The sequence below is a fragment of the Hypanus sabinus genome, chromosome 25, assembly GCF_030144855.1.
Source record: "Hypanus sabinus isolate sHypSab1 chromosome 25, sHypSab1.hap1, whole genome shotgun sequence".
NCBI classification, from domain to species: Eukaryota; Metazoa; Chordata; class Chondrichthyes; order Myliobatiformes; family Dasyatidae; genus Hypanus; species Hypanus sabinus.
The window spans coordinates 16617047-16637210 of record NC_082730.1 but is presented as its reverse complement, the minus strand read 5'-3'; the positions used below and the strand labels follow the sequence as shown (position 1 = coordinate 16637210).

Below are 20164 nucleotides of genomic sequence, written 5' to 3'. Positions count from 1 at the left end.
TGGCATGATTTGTCCTCTTTTACATGTTGGATGCTTCGCCATGTATTTTTTATATAGCTTTTCATTGGTTTTGTTGTAATTTTTTCCATTTTCCTTTAAATGTATGCAAAAGAACAAATCTCAAGCTAATATATGGTGACATATATGTACTTTGAACTTTGAACTTCTGATTATCTGCTTTCTTGTGTGGATCTTGAGAGGTTCCCACGGCACTATAATCAAACAAGGCGGAGGCCAAATATGCCCAATAAACCGAGGCAGGATTCTCAATAAGATACTCAACATTACTAAACACAAGCTAAGCCATTACTAAACATAAATTCTGCATTGTTATTTTGTGCACACATTGATTGCCACGTTCCCCACATTAGGATTGTGGTTACACCTTTAATATCCTTCATTAGTAGATAAAGTAATAATAATGACAAAAACTTTATTTATCGAGCACTTTAAATATAAATGAAGTCATTCAAAATGCTTTACAATGGGATAAAGTACAAACATGAAAATAAAAGACAAAATGAAGTTAGTTAAAAGGAAGGTTAAATAAATAGGTTTTTAACAGGCACTTAAAAGTGTCAACTAAGTCTACATCCCTTACAGTTTCAGGTATTGAATTCCACAGTTTGGGAGTGTAGTTGAGTAAAGCCGACCTGCCAATTATCTTTTTGAGGGAGGTTGTTTAAGAGACTGGTGGAAGATGACCTGAGAGCTTGATCTACAGTATTGAGCTAAGTATATATAGATTCCTTAAAAGGATGCTGATCCCAAACACGGACAAGGGTTTATTTCTGGGGAGATTTTTGGGAAGTGTTTGTGAGGATGAGGCAGTCTACATTCAACCAACAACGTTGGAACTGTACAGCACAGGGAGAAGCTTTTCGGCCTGCAACACCTGTACCTCACACAAAGCCAGTTTAAATGACGTCACTTCTGCCGGTGCATAATCTGTAGCCCTCCATTCCCTGCATATTAATTTCTCTGTCTAAAAGCACCTTCTGCTGTATTTGCATCCCTTACCACACCTGAGAATTCATTCCAGGCACACACCACTGTCTTAACAAAAACTTGTCCTGTACACCTCTGAAATTCTCTTCCTCTCACTTTAAATTCATGTCCCAAGATCATACGACATAGGAGCAGAATTAGGCCATTTGACCCACTGAGTCTGCTCCACCATTCCATCATGGCTGATTTACTATCCCTCTCAACACCCATTCTCCTGCTTTCTCCCCATAACCTTTGACGCCTTTACAATGGAAGAAGCTATCAACCTCCTCTTTAAAAAAAGACAATGACTTGGCACCCACAGCTGCCTCTGACAATGAATTTCCCCAATTCACCATCTTCTGGCTAATGAAATTCCTCCTTATCTGTGTTCTAAAGGGATGCCCTTTGACTCTGAGGCTGCCCTCTGGTCCTAGACTCTTCCACATCCATTCTATCTAGGCCTTTCAATAGTCAACGGGTTTTAATGAGATACCCTTGCCCCTTTAAACTTTCCCCCTCTTGCCTTAAATTCATGCCCTCTAGTACTTGCCATTTCAGAATCAGAATCTAGCTTAATATCGCCGGCATAATTTAATGGCATATGCAATGAAATCTGTTGTCTTTGCAGCAGCAGTACAATGCAATACCCATAATAGAAAAACAATGTGAAATAAAATATTTAAATTAATTAGTGCAAAAACAAAAAAAGTAGTGAGGTAGCATTCATGGGTTCAATATCCATTCAGAAATCAGATGGCAGAGGGGAAGAAGCTGTTCCTGAATTGCTGAGTGTGTGCCTTCAGGCTTCTCTACCTCCTTCCAGATGGTAGCATGACACGGGTGAAAGGGCCCTTAAATGATGGACGCCACCTTTTCGAAGGCATTGCCCCTTGAAGATGTCTTTGATACTATGGAAACTAGTGATCCTGATGGAGCTGATTAAGTTTACATCTCTCAGCAGCTTATTTTGTTTCTATGCAGCTCCCCCCACCCCCACCACCTCCACTATACCAGACGGTGATGCAGCCAGTTAGGATGCTGTCCATGGTACATCTGTAGAAATTTGTGAGAGTCTTGATGACATCTGACATCTCCTCAAGTTCCTAATGAAATATAGCCACTGCCACGCCTATTTCGAGCTGCACTGATATGTTGGGTCCAGGTTAGATCCTCTGAGACTAACCTTTCTCTGGGAGAAAGATTTATCAACTTCTTTTAGCTTCTACTGCTTGAGAGAAAGCAATCCAAGTTTGCCCAATATTCCCTTACAGCTCACTCCCACTAAATGCAGGCAGCATCCTAATGAACCTCTTCAGCACCCTTTCGAAAGAACTCCACATCCTTCAAACAAAAACCTCACACTACAACCGGAATTGTGTCCAAATGTTAAAATTCATTGTACCTGATCTCAGGTTTGTCTTGTTGAATTCCATCACTTCACAGGCATGAAATTATTCCAACTACACACACACACACACACACAGACACACACACACACACACACACACACACACACACACACACACACACACACACACTCACACACACACACACACACACACACACACACACACACACACACACACACACACACACACACACACACACACACACACTCAATCAAGGCATGAGCATCTCAAAGCCAACTAAGTTTGCAGGAAAAGGAAACACAATTTCTCATTCATGTTAAAACAATGAAAAGGTTTCAGCAATTATTTTCTTACAGGGATTTCTGGGTTTAAGCTTAACTATAAAATGAGACTTTTGTAACTTTATTGGCATCAAACCAGCCAAACATTTACTTTGGAAAATATTTATGGGACTGTGCCGGGTTCAACATTTAACTTGTTCAGTTCTGACAGAGCAACAAAATTGTACCAAGCGATAGGCAAGCACAGAGTCTAAAAGGTCTAATTGGAAAATCAAAAAAAAACCATGGTAGATGATGGAAACAGAAAAGACTACAGATACCGGAACCTGAAGACAGTGAACAGCCCATTGGAGGTCCAGACCACCTGTGGGGGAGAGGGAGTTAGCTGTGATGTAGAGTTGTGAATTGAAACCTCAACAGTTCCACTCCCCTCCCACAGTTGCTGGTCAATCAGCTGATTTACTCCGGCAGATCATTTTTTAAAAAAAAAGATTTTAAAGAGACTTAAAGGGAGTAACTTTAGTTATCATATGTACATCGAACCATACAGTGAAATGCATCGAATCAAATCAGCGAGGAGTGTGTTGGGCAGCCCACACGTGCTATCACGTTTCTGGCGCCAAGATAGCATGTCCTTAGCTGTAAGTCCTTGGAATTCGGGAGGAGACTGAAGCACCCAGAGGACATCCACTCTGTCACGGGGAAGTCCATACAAACTCCTTACAGACAGCGGTGGGAATTGAACTCTTATCTCACAGCCTCCGCTTTAAAGCGTTGCGCCAACCGCTATGTTACTGTGCCACCTCGTTTGCTTGCTGCTCGATGCTGCAGCCAAAATAAAAGCAGAAAACGCTGGAAATCCTTACCAAGCCATTTTAATTCCCCTCCCCCTCTGACCCCTCTATCTGTACCTCTGGCACACCTACAACAATGGCCGGGGTAGGCCTCATGAATCCCTCATCTTCCATCTGGGCACCTTGTCACTTTCAGATGTCAATATCAAATACATCAATTTCACGTAATGCACATTTTCTGCTGGTACCAGAAACAGCCACTTATCTTGTACAATTGTCCATCTGTCCATCTTTAACTCAGGATTTTCCTTCTGCCCATTCCAACATTTGCCTTGGGCTTCAGGTTTCAGACCTACATTTCACGGCTTTTTCATTTCCATGTTTCATTTCTCCAATGCAGTTTATGCAGTTATCAAGGTGGCTCTGTGAACATCAGAACCACCTGGGAAACTCAACCTTCACCCTCCCTATCCTACCTTACCCCTCCCAACCTTTCTGCATGCCAACGCCTATAGTTCACTAGGAGTTTGAGGAGATTTGGTATGTCATCAAAGACTCCTGCAAATTTCTACGGATGCACAGTGGGGAGTGTTCCGAATGGTTGCATCACTGCATGTCATGGAGGGGCCAGTGCGCAGGATGGGGAAGAGACTACAGAGGCTTGTTGATTCAGCCAGCTCCATCAGGGGTGCAACCCTCCCCACCATATAGGGATTCTTCTAAATGCCATGTCTCAAGAAGGCAGCATCCATCAATAATAACCCTCACCATCCGAGAGATATCCTCTTCTCATTGCTACCTTCAGGGAGGAGGTACAGGAGCCTGAAGACAGAGGCACAACATTTTAAGGACAGCGTTGTCCCCTCTGCCATTAAATTTCTGAATCATCCATGAACATTACCTCACTACGTACAATTTATTTCTTGCAACTTTTTGCATTTTTTTTTTGTCTTGCACTGTACTGAAAACAACAAATTTCATGACACATGTCGGTGAGAATCAATCCAATTTTGATTCCCCGGTGGAATGAACAGTCTTTCACCGGATGAGCGTTTTGGACATTCTCTTTTGATATCGCAAGGCACGCACTGTTCCCCAGAGAAGATGGCTCCATTATGATCGGTTTTCGTTATCTCTGCAAGGACTACTCTCGGGCTGAAGCAGTCAAGAAAGATCTGGAGTAAAACATTGCCTTGTACAGGTTATGCCGCAGCAAACTGGAGGGGAAGTTTCTAAAGATGAGGCCAGGACAAGTAATGCTGAAACAAGCAGCTTACTAAAGGAATCGACACTGGCACTGGGCAAAAAGCAATGCGATAGCTTGTTAACAAGCTGAAACATCAATTCCCTGCTTCTCTCTCCACAGATGCTGACAAACCTATTGCATTTTCCCAGGATTTTCATTTTTTTTTTAATAAGTTTCAACTTTTCAGTATCTACAATGCTTAGCTGTATGCTTGCTAAAGAGCAGTTTGGCAGATAACCTCACCAGGGTCCTGACCCGGTGTGCGTAACTTCACTCACCACAACACTGACCTGATTCTGCAAACTCTGGACTCACTTTCAAGGGCTCTACAACTCATGTCCACAGTATCATTTATTTATTAATTATTATTGTATTTGCATAGCTTGACTTCTTTCGCACATTAATTATTTGTCAGTTTTTGTGTAGTTTTTCCTTCACATTATTGTTTTTTCTTCTTCAACTGTGAATGCCTGCAAGAAAATTAATTGTAGGGTAGTATATGGTGACATTTATTTTCAATGTTGAAAGTTCCTTGCTGTTACTCATTAATAAGGTGATATGGTAGTTTATAGGCTATTACTTTGAATATCAGAACTGACCCAACCACGTTTAGCAGTTTGGGAACACCAATTTCCCATCTCAACCAATAATGCCGTTGCCACATTCCTCGACTTACTTCCCTCTCCATTCCACACTGATTTTCCTATCGCAGACCCAAGCAAAGGGTACATGGCAGAAACTAATTAATCCACCAATCCGGCTGGTGGTTTAGTGACATCTGCGCTGGACTTGAAGGCGAGTTGGTCCCAGGTTCGAACCCAGCCATTCAGCCAGCTCCTTGCATGCTTCCATCTGTGCTGGGTTGAGCATTGTAAAAAAAAACAGACAAGTACTAAAGAAATGGCAAGGTTGCCACCCAATGCACCATACAGAGGACCAACAACAACAACTGGTATTTCTTTGGGGTGCGGGAGGAAAGCTGGAGCATCCAGGGAAAGCAATGTACCTCACAGACAAATTCGACACAGTTCAATATCAAATTTATTGTCACTGACTTAAATAATGTGAACTTGAATCAAATGAATTAAGTTATTAAATTAGTATGGGTGCAGGAAAGAGATAGACAAAATGCAAGTAGACTGGAACGTAAACGTGGAACATTTCAGAGCACATACGCAGCGAGTGAGAGCAAAATAGGCAAAGAGTAGGCAGAAGAATTAGAATAATGTAACACACCAATTAGTCAGGGATCCTGATAGTCTGAGACATAACTAGGGAAAGACCCGACACTTTAGTGTTCACATGAGAATGGCCGAAGAGGAATTTGATGAGGTAGTTTTCGAGGAACTAGCAAGAGAAGCTGACAAGTGAGAACGTGCCACCAAATGGGAGAGATTAAGTGAAAAATACTGAAATTAAATTAAGTGATCAGATCCGGACTTTTTGAGCTACCAAACACTACCCGATGTTCCATTTCATTACCAAAAAAAACACTTAAAGGAAAATTTGCCATTCAAAATGGAAGCAAAAAACTGCAGACTCTGGAAGTCCAATGTGTTAAGGTGAGTGCTCTGTGCCATTTGGCTCAGTGACAGAACTAAATGATCACACTTCAGGAATACGGCTGGTCCAATTGGTAAAGAGGAGTTCCATGCTGTGGGACTCGGGAGGGCGAAATCATGGCCACCAGTTGTATGCTGAGCGGGAAAAGATATAATATAATCTCACAATTTATAAAAGTGTCTTGAAATAAGTAAAAAAGTATGTATAGAAAGAAAATAATAGAACAAGTTTAACTTTAGCACAAGATGTGGGGGGATAAGATAAGACCTTGAGTTTAAAAGATAAACACATTCTTCCACGAACAATTTTGTTCTTTTTTATCCCCCACATAACTAATATACAAGAGGAAACAACAACCCATCCTTCTCTCGGTCAGACTTCAAATTATCGGAAGTCTCATCTCGACAGCATCCTCCTGCACACTACCATCTGCATACACCGCGCCTACCGCGATGGTATCTGGCCTTGTGCGTAATTATTCATTAGTCTCACAAACTGATACCAGAAACTCAGGCGGGTTTCAGCACCTGAGAGCGAGCGATACTCGAGACGCGTCGCTTTCCAAAGACAACGGCAGCTGTAAGGACGAGAGTCGAGCCCCGCCCTTGCCTAAGATAAGTACACCATTGGAACATAGACTATTTTTATTCAGTCAGAATCTCATCTAATGTCACCGACTTATGTCGAGAAATTTGTTTCGCAGCAGTACGATGCATTACATAATAAAACCATAAATTACAATCAAATACATACACACATGCATATATAAGATTAAATTAAATAAGTAATGGGAAAAGAGAGCAAAAGGAGTGAGGTAGTGTTCATCAGTTGGTTCACTGTCCATTCAGAAAACTGATAATGGAGGGAAATAAGCCGTTCCTAAAATGCTGAGTGTGTGACTTTAGGCTCACCCCTAATTGTAGCATTGAACATCAAGTCACAGAGTTTGTAGGTTTAATCTCAAAATTGTACCAAGTTCTACCTGCACAATACAGAAGAGTGAAAGACTTGGCATTTTTTGGCATGATTTCATAGCCAAAGCACTTTCAATAAATGAGGCACTGGGGAGGAAAGCAAGTTGAATTTATTACCATATACACAAGTATGGTGAGGTACAGATACAATGAAATCTTACTTATAGAAACATCACAGGAATGTAGATACAGACAAGTTATACATCAGTTATTCATAAAGAGTACAAGATGGTGAAGACGGTGCAAATCAAGACATTAGCACAACAAAACAGCTCAGTCAGAAACAAGTCTGTGATAGAGCAAGAGGTGGTCCGTAGCGTTCCATTTCTGATCATAAGACATAAAGGCCATAAGTCATAGAGCAGAGTTGGGCCATTTGGCCCATCAAGTCTACTCCGCCATTCAATCATGGCTGATTTCTTGCCCCACTCAACCCCGTGTTGAGTTAGAGGTGAGAAGGTCAGTTCAAGAACTAGATGGTTGAAGGAATGTAGCTGTTGCTGCATACATTAGTTGAAGAGTTGCTGTGTCTCATTAAGTTTCAACAAAACCTTTGTGGTAAAGGTAGGTCTGTGACACACTCATCTCCCCCAGACCCCATCGCCAATTTTCCTCATTAATGCCAAACACATGTATGGAAGGGCTTTGAAGATAAAGATTAAACATTAGCTTTGTCATTTTACAATGAAACATACAACATGGCATTTGAATCAACAACAAACACAGTTCGATAGTGTACTGGGGACAGCCAGCAAGGGCCACGTTCTGCATTGCCACCAGAGCATGCCACAACTTAGTGACCCATATGTCTTTGGAATGTGAGTGGAAACCGGAGCCAACCCATGCAGTCATGGTGAGAACGTACAAACTCCTTACTGGCAGCGGCGAGAATTGAACCCTGGTTGCTAGCACTAGTTATGCTAACTGCTAAGCCCCAAAGACAGATAGTGCTATGGGCGTCCACCCTCACAAAGCAAGGATTTGTTCAGTGGGTGGACGATTGAATAAGAGGGATAGTCCGAATGAACCTATTAATGCCAAAGCAACACACACAAACTTATCGAGGGAATTCAGCAGGCCAGGCAGCATCAACGGAGAAAGGTAAACAATCAACATTTTGGGCTGAGACCCTTCAAGAAAAGTGAGAAGTCAGAGGAAGAAAGTGAGGGGAGGGGAAGAAGATGTACAAGGTAGCAGGTGATAGGTGGAACTGGGAGAAGGGGAGGGGGAGTAAAGAGCTGGGAAGTTGATTGGTGGAAGAGATCAAGGACTGGAAGAGGGGGAATCTGATGGGGGAAGTCAGAAGATCATGGAAGAAAGGGAAGGAGGAGGAGTACCAAAGGAAGGTGATAAGGTAAGACAGAAACAGGAATAGGGAATGCTGAAAGGGGGATGGTGCTGAAGAAGAAAGCAATTACCACATGTTTGAGAAATTGATGTTCATGCCATCAGGTTAGATTCTATCCAGACAGGATATAAAGTGCTGGGTTAATGCCATATTCTCCTTTGAATTATCTGTAATGTTCCCATCTGATATTCCACATTGGAGAGATACAACTTAATCCAGATCAGTTCCGTAAAGCACAGAAATATCACCAACCTGTTCCACAGTACTTGCAGCTTTCTGCAAGGGGAATCATTCTTTTAATTAATTGTTTCCCTAACAGGATGCTTATTTAAGTGATGGCTTTATATTTAAGCATGTTATTATTGTGCAGTAGATCAGGGAATTACAGGCTTTATTTAAGCCTAAATAGAGTTTATTTACATTGGAGGGCTGAAGTTCCCAATTGCTATTTTTAGTGCAATGGCTAACAGACTTGTGCAAAATTCCCACGCTCATTAGTTAATGAAAGCTTGTGACCTCTTTCTCGGCCACTGAAATTTTATCCCGGTACTGAGCGCGTTAGAGGCACTTCTGCCAGAAACTGGAAATTCAGGGCTCTGGGTGCCACCCCAAAATGAGAGCATCTGTGCTCATACTCCAGAGTGCTTTGGAGAAGGCCTCGTTCAGATGACTCGCGCAAGTAGATGTGAAAAATCACAGAAGTGCAAGTGTAAGTAAGGGCCCAAGCAAGGAGGTAGAACCTCGCCCGAGAGTGAGGACTGCGCCACTTCTGAGGCAGACTTGGAGGCAATTTGAAGCGGCAGAACTGAGGCAAGGTGAGTGGAGGTGAGGCAGAGTCGAGGCGGTGGCCTATTCTGTGCTGTATCTCAATAAGTAAACAGACAATCAGAGCCAAGTTATTCCATCTATTGGAGCAAGAGTATTTCTGAACATTCAGTGAGTTGCTCTTTAAATATTACCAAATGGTTCCTTTCTCACTCTGAATTTAATCAGCCATGCACAAAAACCTACCAATAATTCTAAGAAAACAAACAAAAACAATGCTCCTTTCTCATCCACTGTAAAAAGACATAGGAAAACAGAAGTTAAGCCCATTAAAAGGTCGTATACCATTTCAACAGCAGCTATGGCTATCTTTACTCATTATTTCTACCAGCTTTTGCTTTGACTGAAACAAGGGCAGTTATCACCAACCAGTGTGAGTGAAATACACTGAATCACCATGGAAATCTATGGTGGAGGTTTCCCAAAGGTTCTTCACTTTCTGGGAAAGGGCCAGCACTGACTGCCTGGGAGGAAAACTACAAAACTGGGAATAAACAAACTCACCTGGAACTTTCTACCCTTATGTCAGGGAAAACATAAAAGGTTTAGGCAGAGGATGGGACAAAAAAATAAACCCTTTTGTGCTTAAAACATCACCTCCAGGTGCAAAACTCAATAGATGTTTTACAGGTTCAGAAGATTGCAGATGCTGGAATCTCAAAGTTCAAAGTAAATTTATTATCAAAGAATGTACAGTGCCGATGAAAAGGATTCACCCCCCCCCCCCCCCCGCCTTAGAAATTTTTCATGCTTTGTTGCTTTACAACATTGAATCTCAGCTGATTTAACTTGGCTTTTTAGACACTGGTCAACAGAAAAAGACTCTTGTATCAAAGTGAAAACAGATCTCTACAAAGTGATCTAAATTAATTACAAATATAAAACACAAAAAAATTGATTGCTTAAGTATTCACCCCCATTTAACATGACACACCAAATCATCACTGGTGCAGCCAATTGGTTTTAGAAGTCACATAATCAGTTAAATGGAGATCTGTCTTTGGAGACATGTGTGCAATCAAAGTGTTTCCATTGATTGTAGTAAAAATACACTTGTATCTGGAAGGTCCAATTGCTGGTGAGTCAGTATCCTGGCAAAAACTACACCATGAAGACAAAAGAATACCTCAAGCAACACGGCAAAAAGGTTATTGAAAAGCACAAGTCAGGAGATGGATCCAAGAAAATTTTCAAGTCGCTGAATATCTCTTGGAGTACAGTCAAGTCAATCATCAAGAAATGGAAAGACAGCTGTAAATCTGACTAGAGCATGCTGTCCTCAAAATCTGAGTGACTGTGCAAGACGACGACTAGTGAGGTAGGTCACCATGACAGCTCTGGAGTTACAAGCTTCAGTGGCTGAGATGGGACAGTCTGTGCATACAACTGTTGCCCGGGTGTTTCACCAGTCGCAACTTTATGGGAGAGTGGCAAAGAGAAAGCCATTGTTGAAAAGAACCTCACATGAAGTCCCAGCTAGAGTTTGCTATAAGGCATGTAGGAGACTCTGAAGGCAGTTGGAAGAAGGTTCTCTGGTCTAATGAAACCAAATCAGAGCTTTTTGGCCAACAAACTAAATGATATGGTTGCCATTCACATCATCAAAAACACACCATCCCTATCGTGAAGCAGGGTGGTGGCTGCATCATGCTGTGGGGATGCTTCACTGAAGCAGGCCCTGGAAGGCTTGTGAAAGTAAAGGTTTAAATTAATGCAGCAAAATACAGGGACATCATAAGACCATAAGATATGTGACTTAAGATAAGATTTGTTTTCCAGCAAGACAATGACACCGCTGGTTTTTCCATTCTAGTCCTGGAGTGGTACAGCCCTTCAGCCCATGCCAAAACCATTTAACTTGCCTACTCCTATCGACCTGCTTGGGAACATAGCCCTCCATACCCCTACCATCCATGTTCCTATCCACACATCTCTTAAACCTTGAAATTGGGTTTGCATGCACCACTTGTGCTGGCAGCTCATTCCACACTTTCACAACCCTCCGAGTGATGAAATTTCCCCTCATGCTCCCCATACACATTTTACCTTTCGCCCGTAACTCATGACCTCTGGTGTAGCCCACCAAACCTCAGGGGAAAAAGCCTGCTTGCATATACTCTACCTAATTTTGCATACCTCTATCAAATTTCCTCTCAATCTTCTATGTTCAAAGGAATAAAGTCCTAACCTAGTCTATGTTTCCTTATAACTCAGGTCCTCCAGACCCAGCAACATCCTTGTAAATTTTCTCTGTACTCTTTCAACCTTGTTTACTTCTTTCCTGTAGGCAGGTGACCAAAACTGAACACAATACTACAAATTAGACCTCACCGGTGTCTTATACAACTTCAGAATAACTACGCATCTTCTGACCTCAGTATATTGATTTATGAAGACCAATGTGCCAAAAGCTTACTTTACAACCCTATCTACCTGTGACAGCACCTTCCAATGAATTCTGGATCTATATTCCTAGATCCTTTTGTTCTACCACACTCCGCAGTGCCCTACTTTTCGCTGTGTAAGACCTACCCTGGTTGGTCCTCCCAAAGTGCACCACCACACATGCCTGTATTAAATTCCGTTGCCATTTTTCATCTTTCCTAGCTGACGTAAATCCCTCTGCAAGCCACAATGGCCTTCCATCGCTAATCATGGTGTCATCCACAAAGTTGCTGATCCAGTTGACCACACGATCACCCAGATCGTTGATATAGATCATCAATCCCTGAAGCACACCACTAGTCACAGGCCTCTGGTCAGAGAGGCAACCATCTGCTGCCACCCTCTGGCTTCTCCTGCAAAGCCAATGTCTAATCCAATTTACCACCTCATCTTGAATGGCCGGCGACTGAATGAGGTAGTAAGCTGTATTAGACATTGGCTTTGCGACACTCTCCACTGTCCATCAAGAGAAGTTTATTAAAGATTTTGCTTTGTGTAGAAAAACTACGTAACTTGGAACAAATTAACTTGTCAGGAACATTGTCAGGGAATAAGTAAAAGACTTGGGCTGAGGATGGGACAAAAAAATCTTTCATGTTTAAAACATCATCTCAGGGTGTGACGCTCAATGAATTTGTTTTACAAGTTTAGAAGACTGAAGTCCCTGGAAACTGGAGCAACAAGCCATCTGCTGGAAGAACTCAATGGGTCAAGTGACATCAGCGAGGGAGAAAGGAATCATATTCGTTGTGTCAAAACCCTGCATCAGAATGTGATGCAGTGTCTCAGCCTGAAACATCAACAGCTCCTTTACCCCTACAGATGTAGAGGGACTTGGTGAGTTCCTCCAGCAGATTATTTGTTGCTACAAGATCAGAACTTGCTTGTCTCTAGATCAGCCCTGGACAGTGGTTGGAATGAGCAGCAAAATGGTATGGAGAGGGTTATTAATTGATGCAGAGACAATGGTCAGAGCATACGAATGTTTTTACATGGTGCCAAACAATGAACAGGTTCCTTTGCATTCCATAAAGGCAAGAAATTCTGCAGATGCCAACAATCTTGATCAACACACACAAAACACTGGACGAACTCAGCAAGTCAGGTTGCATCAATGGAGGGGAATGAACAGTTGATATTTTGAGCCACGACTCTTCATCAGAAGCCCTCCAGGATCTTGTGTGTGTTGCTGCTTTGCATTCTACCTGCATATTTGAATATGGACGTGATTCATCTGATGACCTTTCACACTGCACCGTCTCCTCAGTGATACGCTCAGTTCCCGTATTACATCTTCAAAGTAAATTTTTTATCTAAGTACTGTATGTCACCTTATATACTACCCTGAGATTCACTTCCTTGCAGACTTTAACAGAAGATCAAAGAAATTCAATAGAATCAATGGAAAAACTACTTACAAAGACTCATAAACAACCAATGTCCAAATGAAGACAATCTGTGCAAATACAAAAAAAGTAAATATATCATACTGAGAGCATGAGTTGTAAAGCCCTTGAATAGGGTCTTGAAACCATGGTGTAACTCTTGAAAGGAGAAGTTCTTTTGCTGCAGGATTACATAAAGTTTGAGATGGTGGCATGGGCATAATCTTAGCTAGATTTCATAGAAGTGTTGCTTAAGACCCTGTATAATTAAAGCAAGGTGAATAAGATGCCATCCGATCATTAAAGATATGTCCTATCTCAGTTTATAAACAGACCAGATGATATGAACAGTTACATGCCATGCTTTATGTGGCATGAATATTACACAGTGAAATATTACTGAACACCCATAGCACAAGTTGAGGCTATTCAGTGATAATCCTTTGAACTAGCTATCTAACTAGCCAAACAGTACCAGTTCTATACACCCTTTCTCTAATATCAATCCTCTTTCTTTTTATCTCTCTGCACATTGGATGTTTGTCCATAATTTTTATATGGGCTCTTTAGGGTTTCTTTGTTTTATGGCTGCCTGTAAGGAGACAAATCTCAAGATTGTAAAATGTATATATACTTTGAACTTTGTGGAGCAGTACCTCATCTTTTCAGCCAAATCCTGTGATCTCAACAACGAGAACGATTTCAGATGGCCCTTCCATCAATCTTAGTTAACTCTGAGCTAATTCCACAACCAATGGACTCACTTTCAAGGACTCTACAATTCATGTTCTCAGTATTATTTATTATTATTTTGTTTTTTTTTGCACAATTCAGGAAGAGGCCATTGGCAGCAACGTTTCTGAAGCTACTCAGCTAATCCCTCCATAGGCACTCATATCATTGCATCTTTCACTTCAATTATTTATCTAATGTTGTTTCGGGGGCATCCACTGAATTTCTTTCCACGGCCCTCAGGTGTGTGTTCTAAAAATTAACCTCTAATAGTTACACTCATCTCATCTGGTTGGTGAACCTTTTGTTGATGGAGACAGTTCTAACTCTCTCCACCCTCTTCAGGATTCTTCACCAAAAGTTTGTTAAAATCTGTGATAGTTTCAGTTATGCAAAAGTTGGCCAACTGGTTGGTAGTCTAATTAGTCATTGTAAGTTGTCCCATGATTAGACCAGGTAGGTTGGCCTATGGCCTAGTGGATAAGGCATCGGTCTAGTGATCTGAAGGTCACTGGTTCGAGCCTTAGCTGAGGCAGCGTGTTGTGTCCTTGAGCAAGACACTTAACGACACATTGTTCTGCGATGACACCAGTGCCAAGCTGCTTGGGTCCTAGTGCCTTTCCCTTGGACAACATTGGTGGCATGGAGAGGGAAGACTTGCAGCTTGGGCAACTACCAGTCTTCCATACAACCCTGCCCAGGCCTGCGCCCTGGAAACCTTCCCAGGCGCAAATCCATGGTCTTACGAGACAAACGGATGCCTATTAGACTAGGGTTAAATCGGGGATTGCTGGGCAGCATGGCTCGAGTAAATAAAAATAAAAGAAAAACTCGACCATGCCAACAAATTGTCAACGCTAATGATATTTGCTTGCATTTGGCCACATACCTCTAAGCATTCCCTATCCACTGACCTGTCGAAATGTATCCCAAATGCACTGAGTGGAAAAACAAATTGTCAAAGGATGTAGAGAATCCGCAGAAGTGAGTGGGCAAGGGTCTGATAGACGGAATACCGATGTGGCAAATGCGAGGAAAAGTAGATTCAAAGTACATACACTTACTATCCAAGTATGTATGTGACATGCAACCCTGAAAGTAGTCTTCCCCACAGACAGTCACGAAACAAAGAACCATGGAACCCGTTCAAAGAAAAGCATCAAACTCCTCCCCCATGCACCAAAAGAAATTGCACAAAACGACAAGTAGCATCAAAAAAGGAGCCCAGAACCAGGACACATTGTGCACCTAAATTCAAGTCCAAATCTACAGACCACGGCGATTAAACCTTGCTCCAGCACCACCCTCCAACAGCAGGTTCAATTCCGCCACCGTCTGTAAGGTGTTTGCACGTTCTCCCCAGGTCGAGTGGCTTTCCTCCGGGAGCTCCAGTATCCTCCCACACTCCAAAGATGCATGGGTTTGTAAATTAATTAGTCACATGGGTTTAATTGAGCAGTGTGGGCTCATTAGCCTGTTACACTGCTGTATCTTTAAATAAAATGAACTGCATCTGTTATCCCTTGTTCCACTTCCCCGCTGTGGCCTTAAACCAGGCGGTTCCCAACCTGGGGTCCACAGACCCCCTCGGTTAATGGTAGCTGTCCATGGCATAAAAAAGATTGGGAACCTCTGCTTTAGACATTGTTCACTATATTACCTACAGCAAACTAGTGAACTATAGGAAAACTAGGAAACCACACCACTAACATGAAGGTAGGTGACCATGTCAAGATTAGTCTCCAATGACTGCTGCAAATTCTGACTTTATGCATATTATTACAACATAGTGATCCTTCAGCCCACCGGGTTCATGCAGCAGTGACATTTCGCTTTACTCCTCTGCAGCTCCGCAACTTCATGCCGAATTTATAGTAGATAAGGGACTATAGTTGAACTTAGGAAAAGAAAGCAGACAGGTGGGGAGCACAGTGGGAACAGTGTCCATAATTCTGTAAGTTTCAATGTCATTATGGAAAGGGATAAGTTTGTCCTTCTGTTTAACCACCCAGGCCATGCTCTCTTCTCGCTGCTGCCATCCGAGAGGAGATGCAAGAGCCTTAGTTCCTACACCACCATGTTCAGGACAATTATTAATCTACTAAACCAGCATGGATAACTTCACTCACCTGGACAATGAACTGATTCCACAACCCCTGGACTCAGTTTCCAGGACTCTACAACTCATGTTTGCAGTATTATTTACTCATTTATTTTTTTGTATTTGCAGAGTTTCTCTTCTTTCGCACATTGTTTGTTTGTCAGTCTTTGTGTGCAGTTTGTCATTGATTCTATTGTATTTCTTTGTTCTACTGAGAATGTCTACGAGAAAATGAATCTCAAGGTAGGATATGATGACATACACGTACTTTGATAAATGCTGGAATTGAGGGAAGTCAGATTTCAAAAGAAGACTTGGAGAAGTAGTTTTGGTACAGGTAAGAGAACATCTGAAAGGTGTTTTAAAAGGGAGTCAGCAAAAGGTCGTCAGCATGTTCAGGTAAGTGTGAAATGCAAAGGTGGCAAGATTAGGGAACCTTCTATGACAATGTTTACTGAGGAAATGAAGATGATAGATTCAGCAAATACAAGCAGACAAGTCCCTTGAGGAATACAGGGAGTGTAAGATAGTACTTCAGGAAGAAATTAAGAGGGTAAGAAGAGGTCATGAACTATTCTTGGTAGGGAAGGTTAAAGAGAAGACCAAGATGTTCTAAGTACATTAGGAGCAATCAGGAATCTAGAAAAGACTGGCTCCCCTTATCCTTCTGTACTTGAAAGCTGTTTGTATGAAGTTTATTTCAGAACTAATCCAACAGAGATTTATGTGGAAGCATGTTGACCCAGAGAATATTCAAAAGCTGAAGGACTACCGGAGGCAAATAACAAAGGTCCATGCATTCTGATTGCTACCATCAGGGAAGAGGTACAGAAACCTGAAGGGACAGCTTCTTCCCCTCTGCCATCGAATTCTGAATGGTCATTGAACCCGGGAATAATACCTCACTATTTTGTAATCTCTAGTGTTACACTACTTATTTAATTTAACCCTTATATTTTTTACTATAATTCACTTCATTTTTCTATTATGTATTGCATTGTACTCTGCCATAAAGACAAATTTCACGACATATGCCAGTGATAATAAATCTGTACAGAAGAACTGAGGGCTACACAGAGAGATGAACAGAAGGATACAGTTCTTGCATCTGAACAAATGGAGCAGTATGGAAAATTTGGTGCCATACATGCTATGAAATCTCCTTGCAGAATAAAAAATATAGTTTAGAGTAAATGGAAAGGCTACATAATTAGTGCGAGAACTGGTTAAATGACAACAGATTTTATTGACAAAGCAAACATGATTAACAGCAAAGTTATGTAAACAGGTTTTTGTTTCTTTCTGAAGGGAAAAGTTTAGATTTTGTGAAGGATATAGAGACAGACTTTCAAGCTATCTTTAAATCTGGAAGGGAAACGGAAACAGCTCTCGGCAGTAAAAATTAAAATCAGCAATTTAATGCAGAGAAAATAGAAAGGAAAGTTCATCCTCACAATTATATTCATTTTTCACTTCAAAGACAAATAGGCTTGTACAAACATGTAAAGTATTTTGCAAGACCTAAGTTCCTACCTTGCAACCAGCTCTTGAAGGTCCACCACATTATCAATCACTGTTGTGCGCTCAGCCTAACAGTTGACCTCTGAATAGTCCAGCAGATCACACTACACTGCTCAATTAAGTTTTATCCAAGTAGTTCTTGAATAAGTTCATCACGAACAGTACTACAGCTCTAGCAGCTGCTGTCAGCCGATGGGCTATGACAATTAACTCAAAATCAAATTATTATCAAAGTAAAGCACACATATGGCACCACGAGCCACAATATTACAAAATGAATACAAGACTCATTTTCTTGTAGATATTGACAGGATAATAAACAAATTCGTTAGGATTTATGAAAACTATAAATGAAGTCTGACAAACAATGTGCAAAAGACAAAGTTGTGCAAACTTCAAAAAATAAGTAATATTGAGGACAAGAGTTGTAGAGTCCTCGAAAGTGAGTCCAGAGGTTGGGGACTCAGTTCAGTGTTGAGGTGAGTGAATTTATCCACATTGGATCAGGAGCCGGAGGTTGACAGGGATTTAATAACAGGTGACGTGGGACCTAAGCCTCGTGTACTTCCTGTTTGATGGCAGTAGTGAGAAGAGAGCTTGGTCTGGATGCTTGATGATGGATGCTGCTGAACCTGATTGGGAGTGTAGCAGTGAGTACAATGTTATTATAGCGCCAGCAACCTGCCTTTAATTCCGCGTCTGAGTGTAAGGAGTTTGTATGTTTCCCTTGTGAGCACGTACTTTTCCTCTGGGTGCTCCACACTCCTCCCACTTTCCCAAGACGTACAGGTTAGGGTTAGTGAATTGTGCGCTATGTTGGGGCCAGAAGCATGACAACACTCGCGGGCTTCCCTCAGCACATCCTTGGACCGTCTTGGTCGTTGATTCAAAAGACACATTTCACTGTATGTTTTGATGTATATGTGACAAATAAAGCTAATCTTTTGCTCTCTGATAACAATCAAATTTATTAAGTATGTTATCATTGCTATAACTGTGGGCAGCTTGACTGACATGCTTACAACATTATATTTCTAAACCTAATGGTTTCAACCCTCTTCCCACTTGTCTCTTCTCCCTTTCCCCATTCTGGATCCCCTCTTACTCCTTCTCTTCTCCTCACCTGCCCATCACCTCCCTCTGGTACCTCTCTCTTCCTTCCATTTCTCCCACATTCCGCTCTCCTCCACCAGCCCTTTGGCTCTTCCACCCGTCGCCTACGCACTTCACCCTCCTCCACCACCGACCCACCTTCGACTGTTCATTCCCCTCCATAGACGCTGCCTGACCCGCTGAGTTCCTCCAGCACTTTAGTGTGCGTGCATCTTGACCAGCAAGGCATTCTTCTCTAAGCAAGACAAGTGAATCAACCATCTGAGTCGCAGCTGCTATCAGGCAGAAGAAAGAGAAATCTTAAGTCTCACACCACCGGGTTCAAGCATTGCTACTTCCTTTCAACCATTCAGTTCTTGAACCAACCGGCACTACCCTAATCCCCACCCTACCTCAGTACACCAACACTTTGACCACATTGCACTACAAGAGACTTGAGGCTGTTTTGTCCGAAGCATGTTGTCTTTTGTAAAAATTGTACAGAATGCATGTCATAACATGTTTGTCTTTTAGTGCGAGTGCTGCGTAGCTGATACTGCGAAACTGTACATAATAACGCTGCAAGAATGTTTTTCATCGCTCTTGTGCATGCGACGATAAATTCAACTTTGACCAAACATCACAACTCGACTCAAGCAGATGCAGTATCTTAATCACTGATCTTGAACTTGGTGATGTGGGACCCAAAGCTCCTTGAACCTCCTGCCTGTTGGTAGCAGTGAGAACAGAGCGTGGCCTGGATGGTGGGGAGAAACCACGTACGCAAATGTACAATTAAAACAAAACACCATTTGCAGCCTCTTGCACCTCACGTTTTGAAGACTAAAGCCACATGAATTGACACCTTTAGTGTGGGGCCTGGCGGAAACTAAAGGAGATACAGTTCTATCATTTCATCAGTCACAAAATGTAATCAAGCCCCACCTTACCTGAGTCCCGAACCAGGAGGCACAGAACCCAAAATATTCTCAGTCTGCTGGGGACGAGTCACCAGCCTGTTACACATTTCTGCAAGTCCTCAAATAATAACTTTTCCAAACTATGGTGAAAATCAGAATTAGAATTACGGTAGTGTAGTGGTTAGCATAATGCTTTTACAGGTGACCTGGGTTCAATTCCCGCTGCTGCCTGTAAGGAATTTGTACGTTCTCCCTGTGACTGCATGGGTTTCCTCCGAATGCTCTGGTTTCCTCCCACAGTCCAAAGATGTACTGGTTGGTAGGTTAATTGGTCATTGCAAATTGTCCTGTGATTATGTCAAGATTAAACCAGGGGATGCTGGATGGTGTGGCTCAAAAGGTGCGCTGTATCTAAAAACAAATTAATTGTATTCCATGGCACTATTAAGAGAGGGAGAGCAGTTCTCCCTCAAATAGCATCATTAAATCAGTGAATTTATCATTTATTGTGGGAGCACAGGATGCCATATTTTCTATAACACCAATCATACTTCTGGGCACCTTCCCCCTTCCTTTC

General features: G+C 42.0%; 1 protein-coding gene across 5 annotated transcripts in view; it reads right to left on the bottom strand.

Moving 5' to 3' along the window:
- The window catches only part of LOC132381048 (transcription factor SOX-13-like), a 206173-nt gene that overhangs the window by 99264 nt on the left and 86745 nt on the right, over positions 1-20164 (bottom strand). For 2 of the 5 annotated variants that reach the window (XM_059950166.1, XM_059950167.1), the window contains exons 1-2: positions 18827-18865; positions 2962-3005 (exon numbers count right to left, since the gene is read on the bottom strand). The exons of the other annotated variants lie outside the window; for them this stretch is intronic. In XM_059950166.1, the coding sequence (XP_059806149.1) occupies positions 2962-3005; positions 18827-18850 (68 nt within the window). In that variant the 5' untranslated portion in view covers positions 18851-18865. Of the gene's footprint in view, positions 1-2961; positions 3006-18826; positions 18866-20164 lie in introns of those variants that run through there. 5 annotated transcript variants of the gene reach the window in all.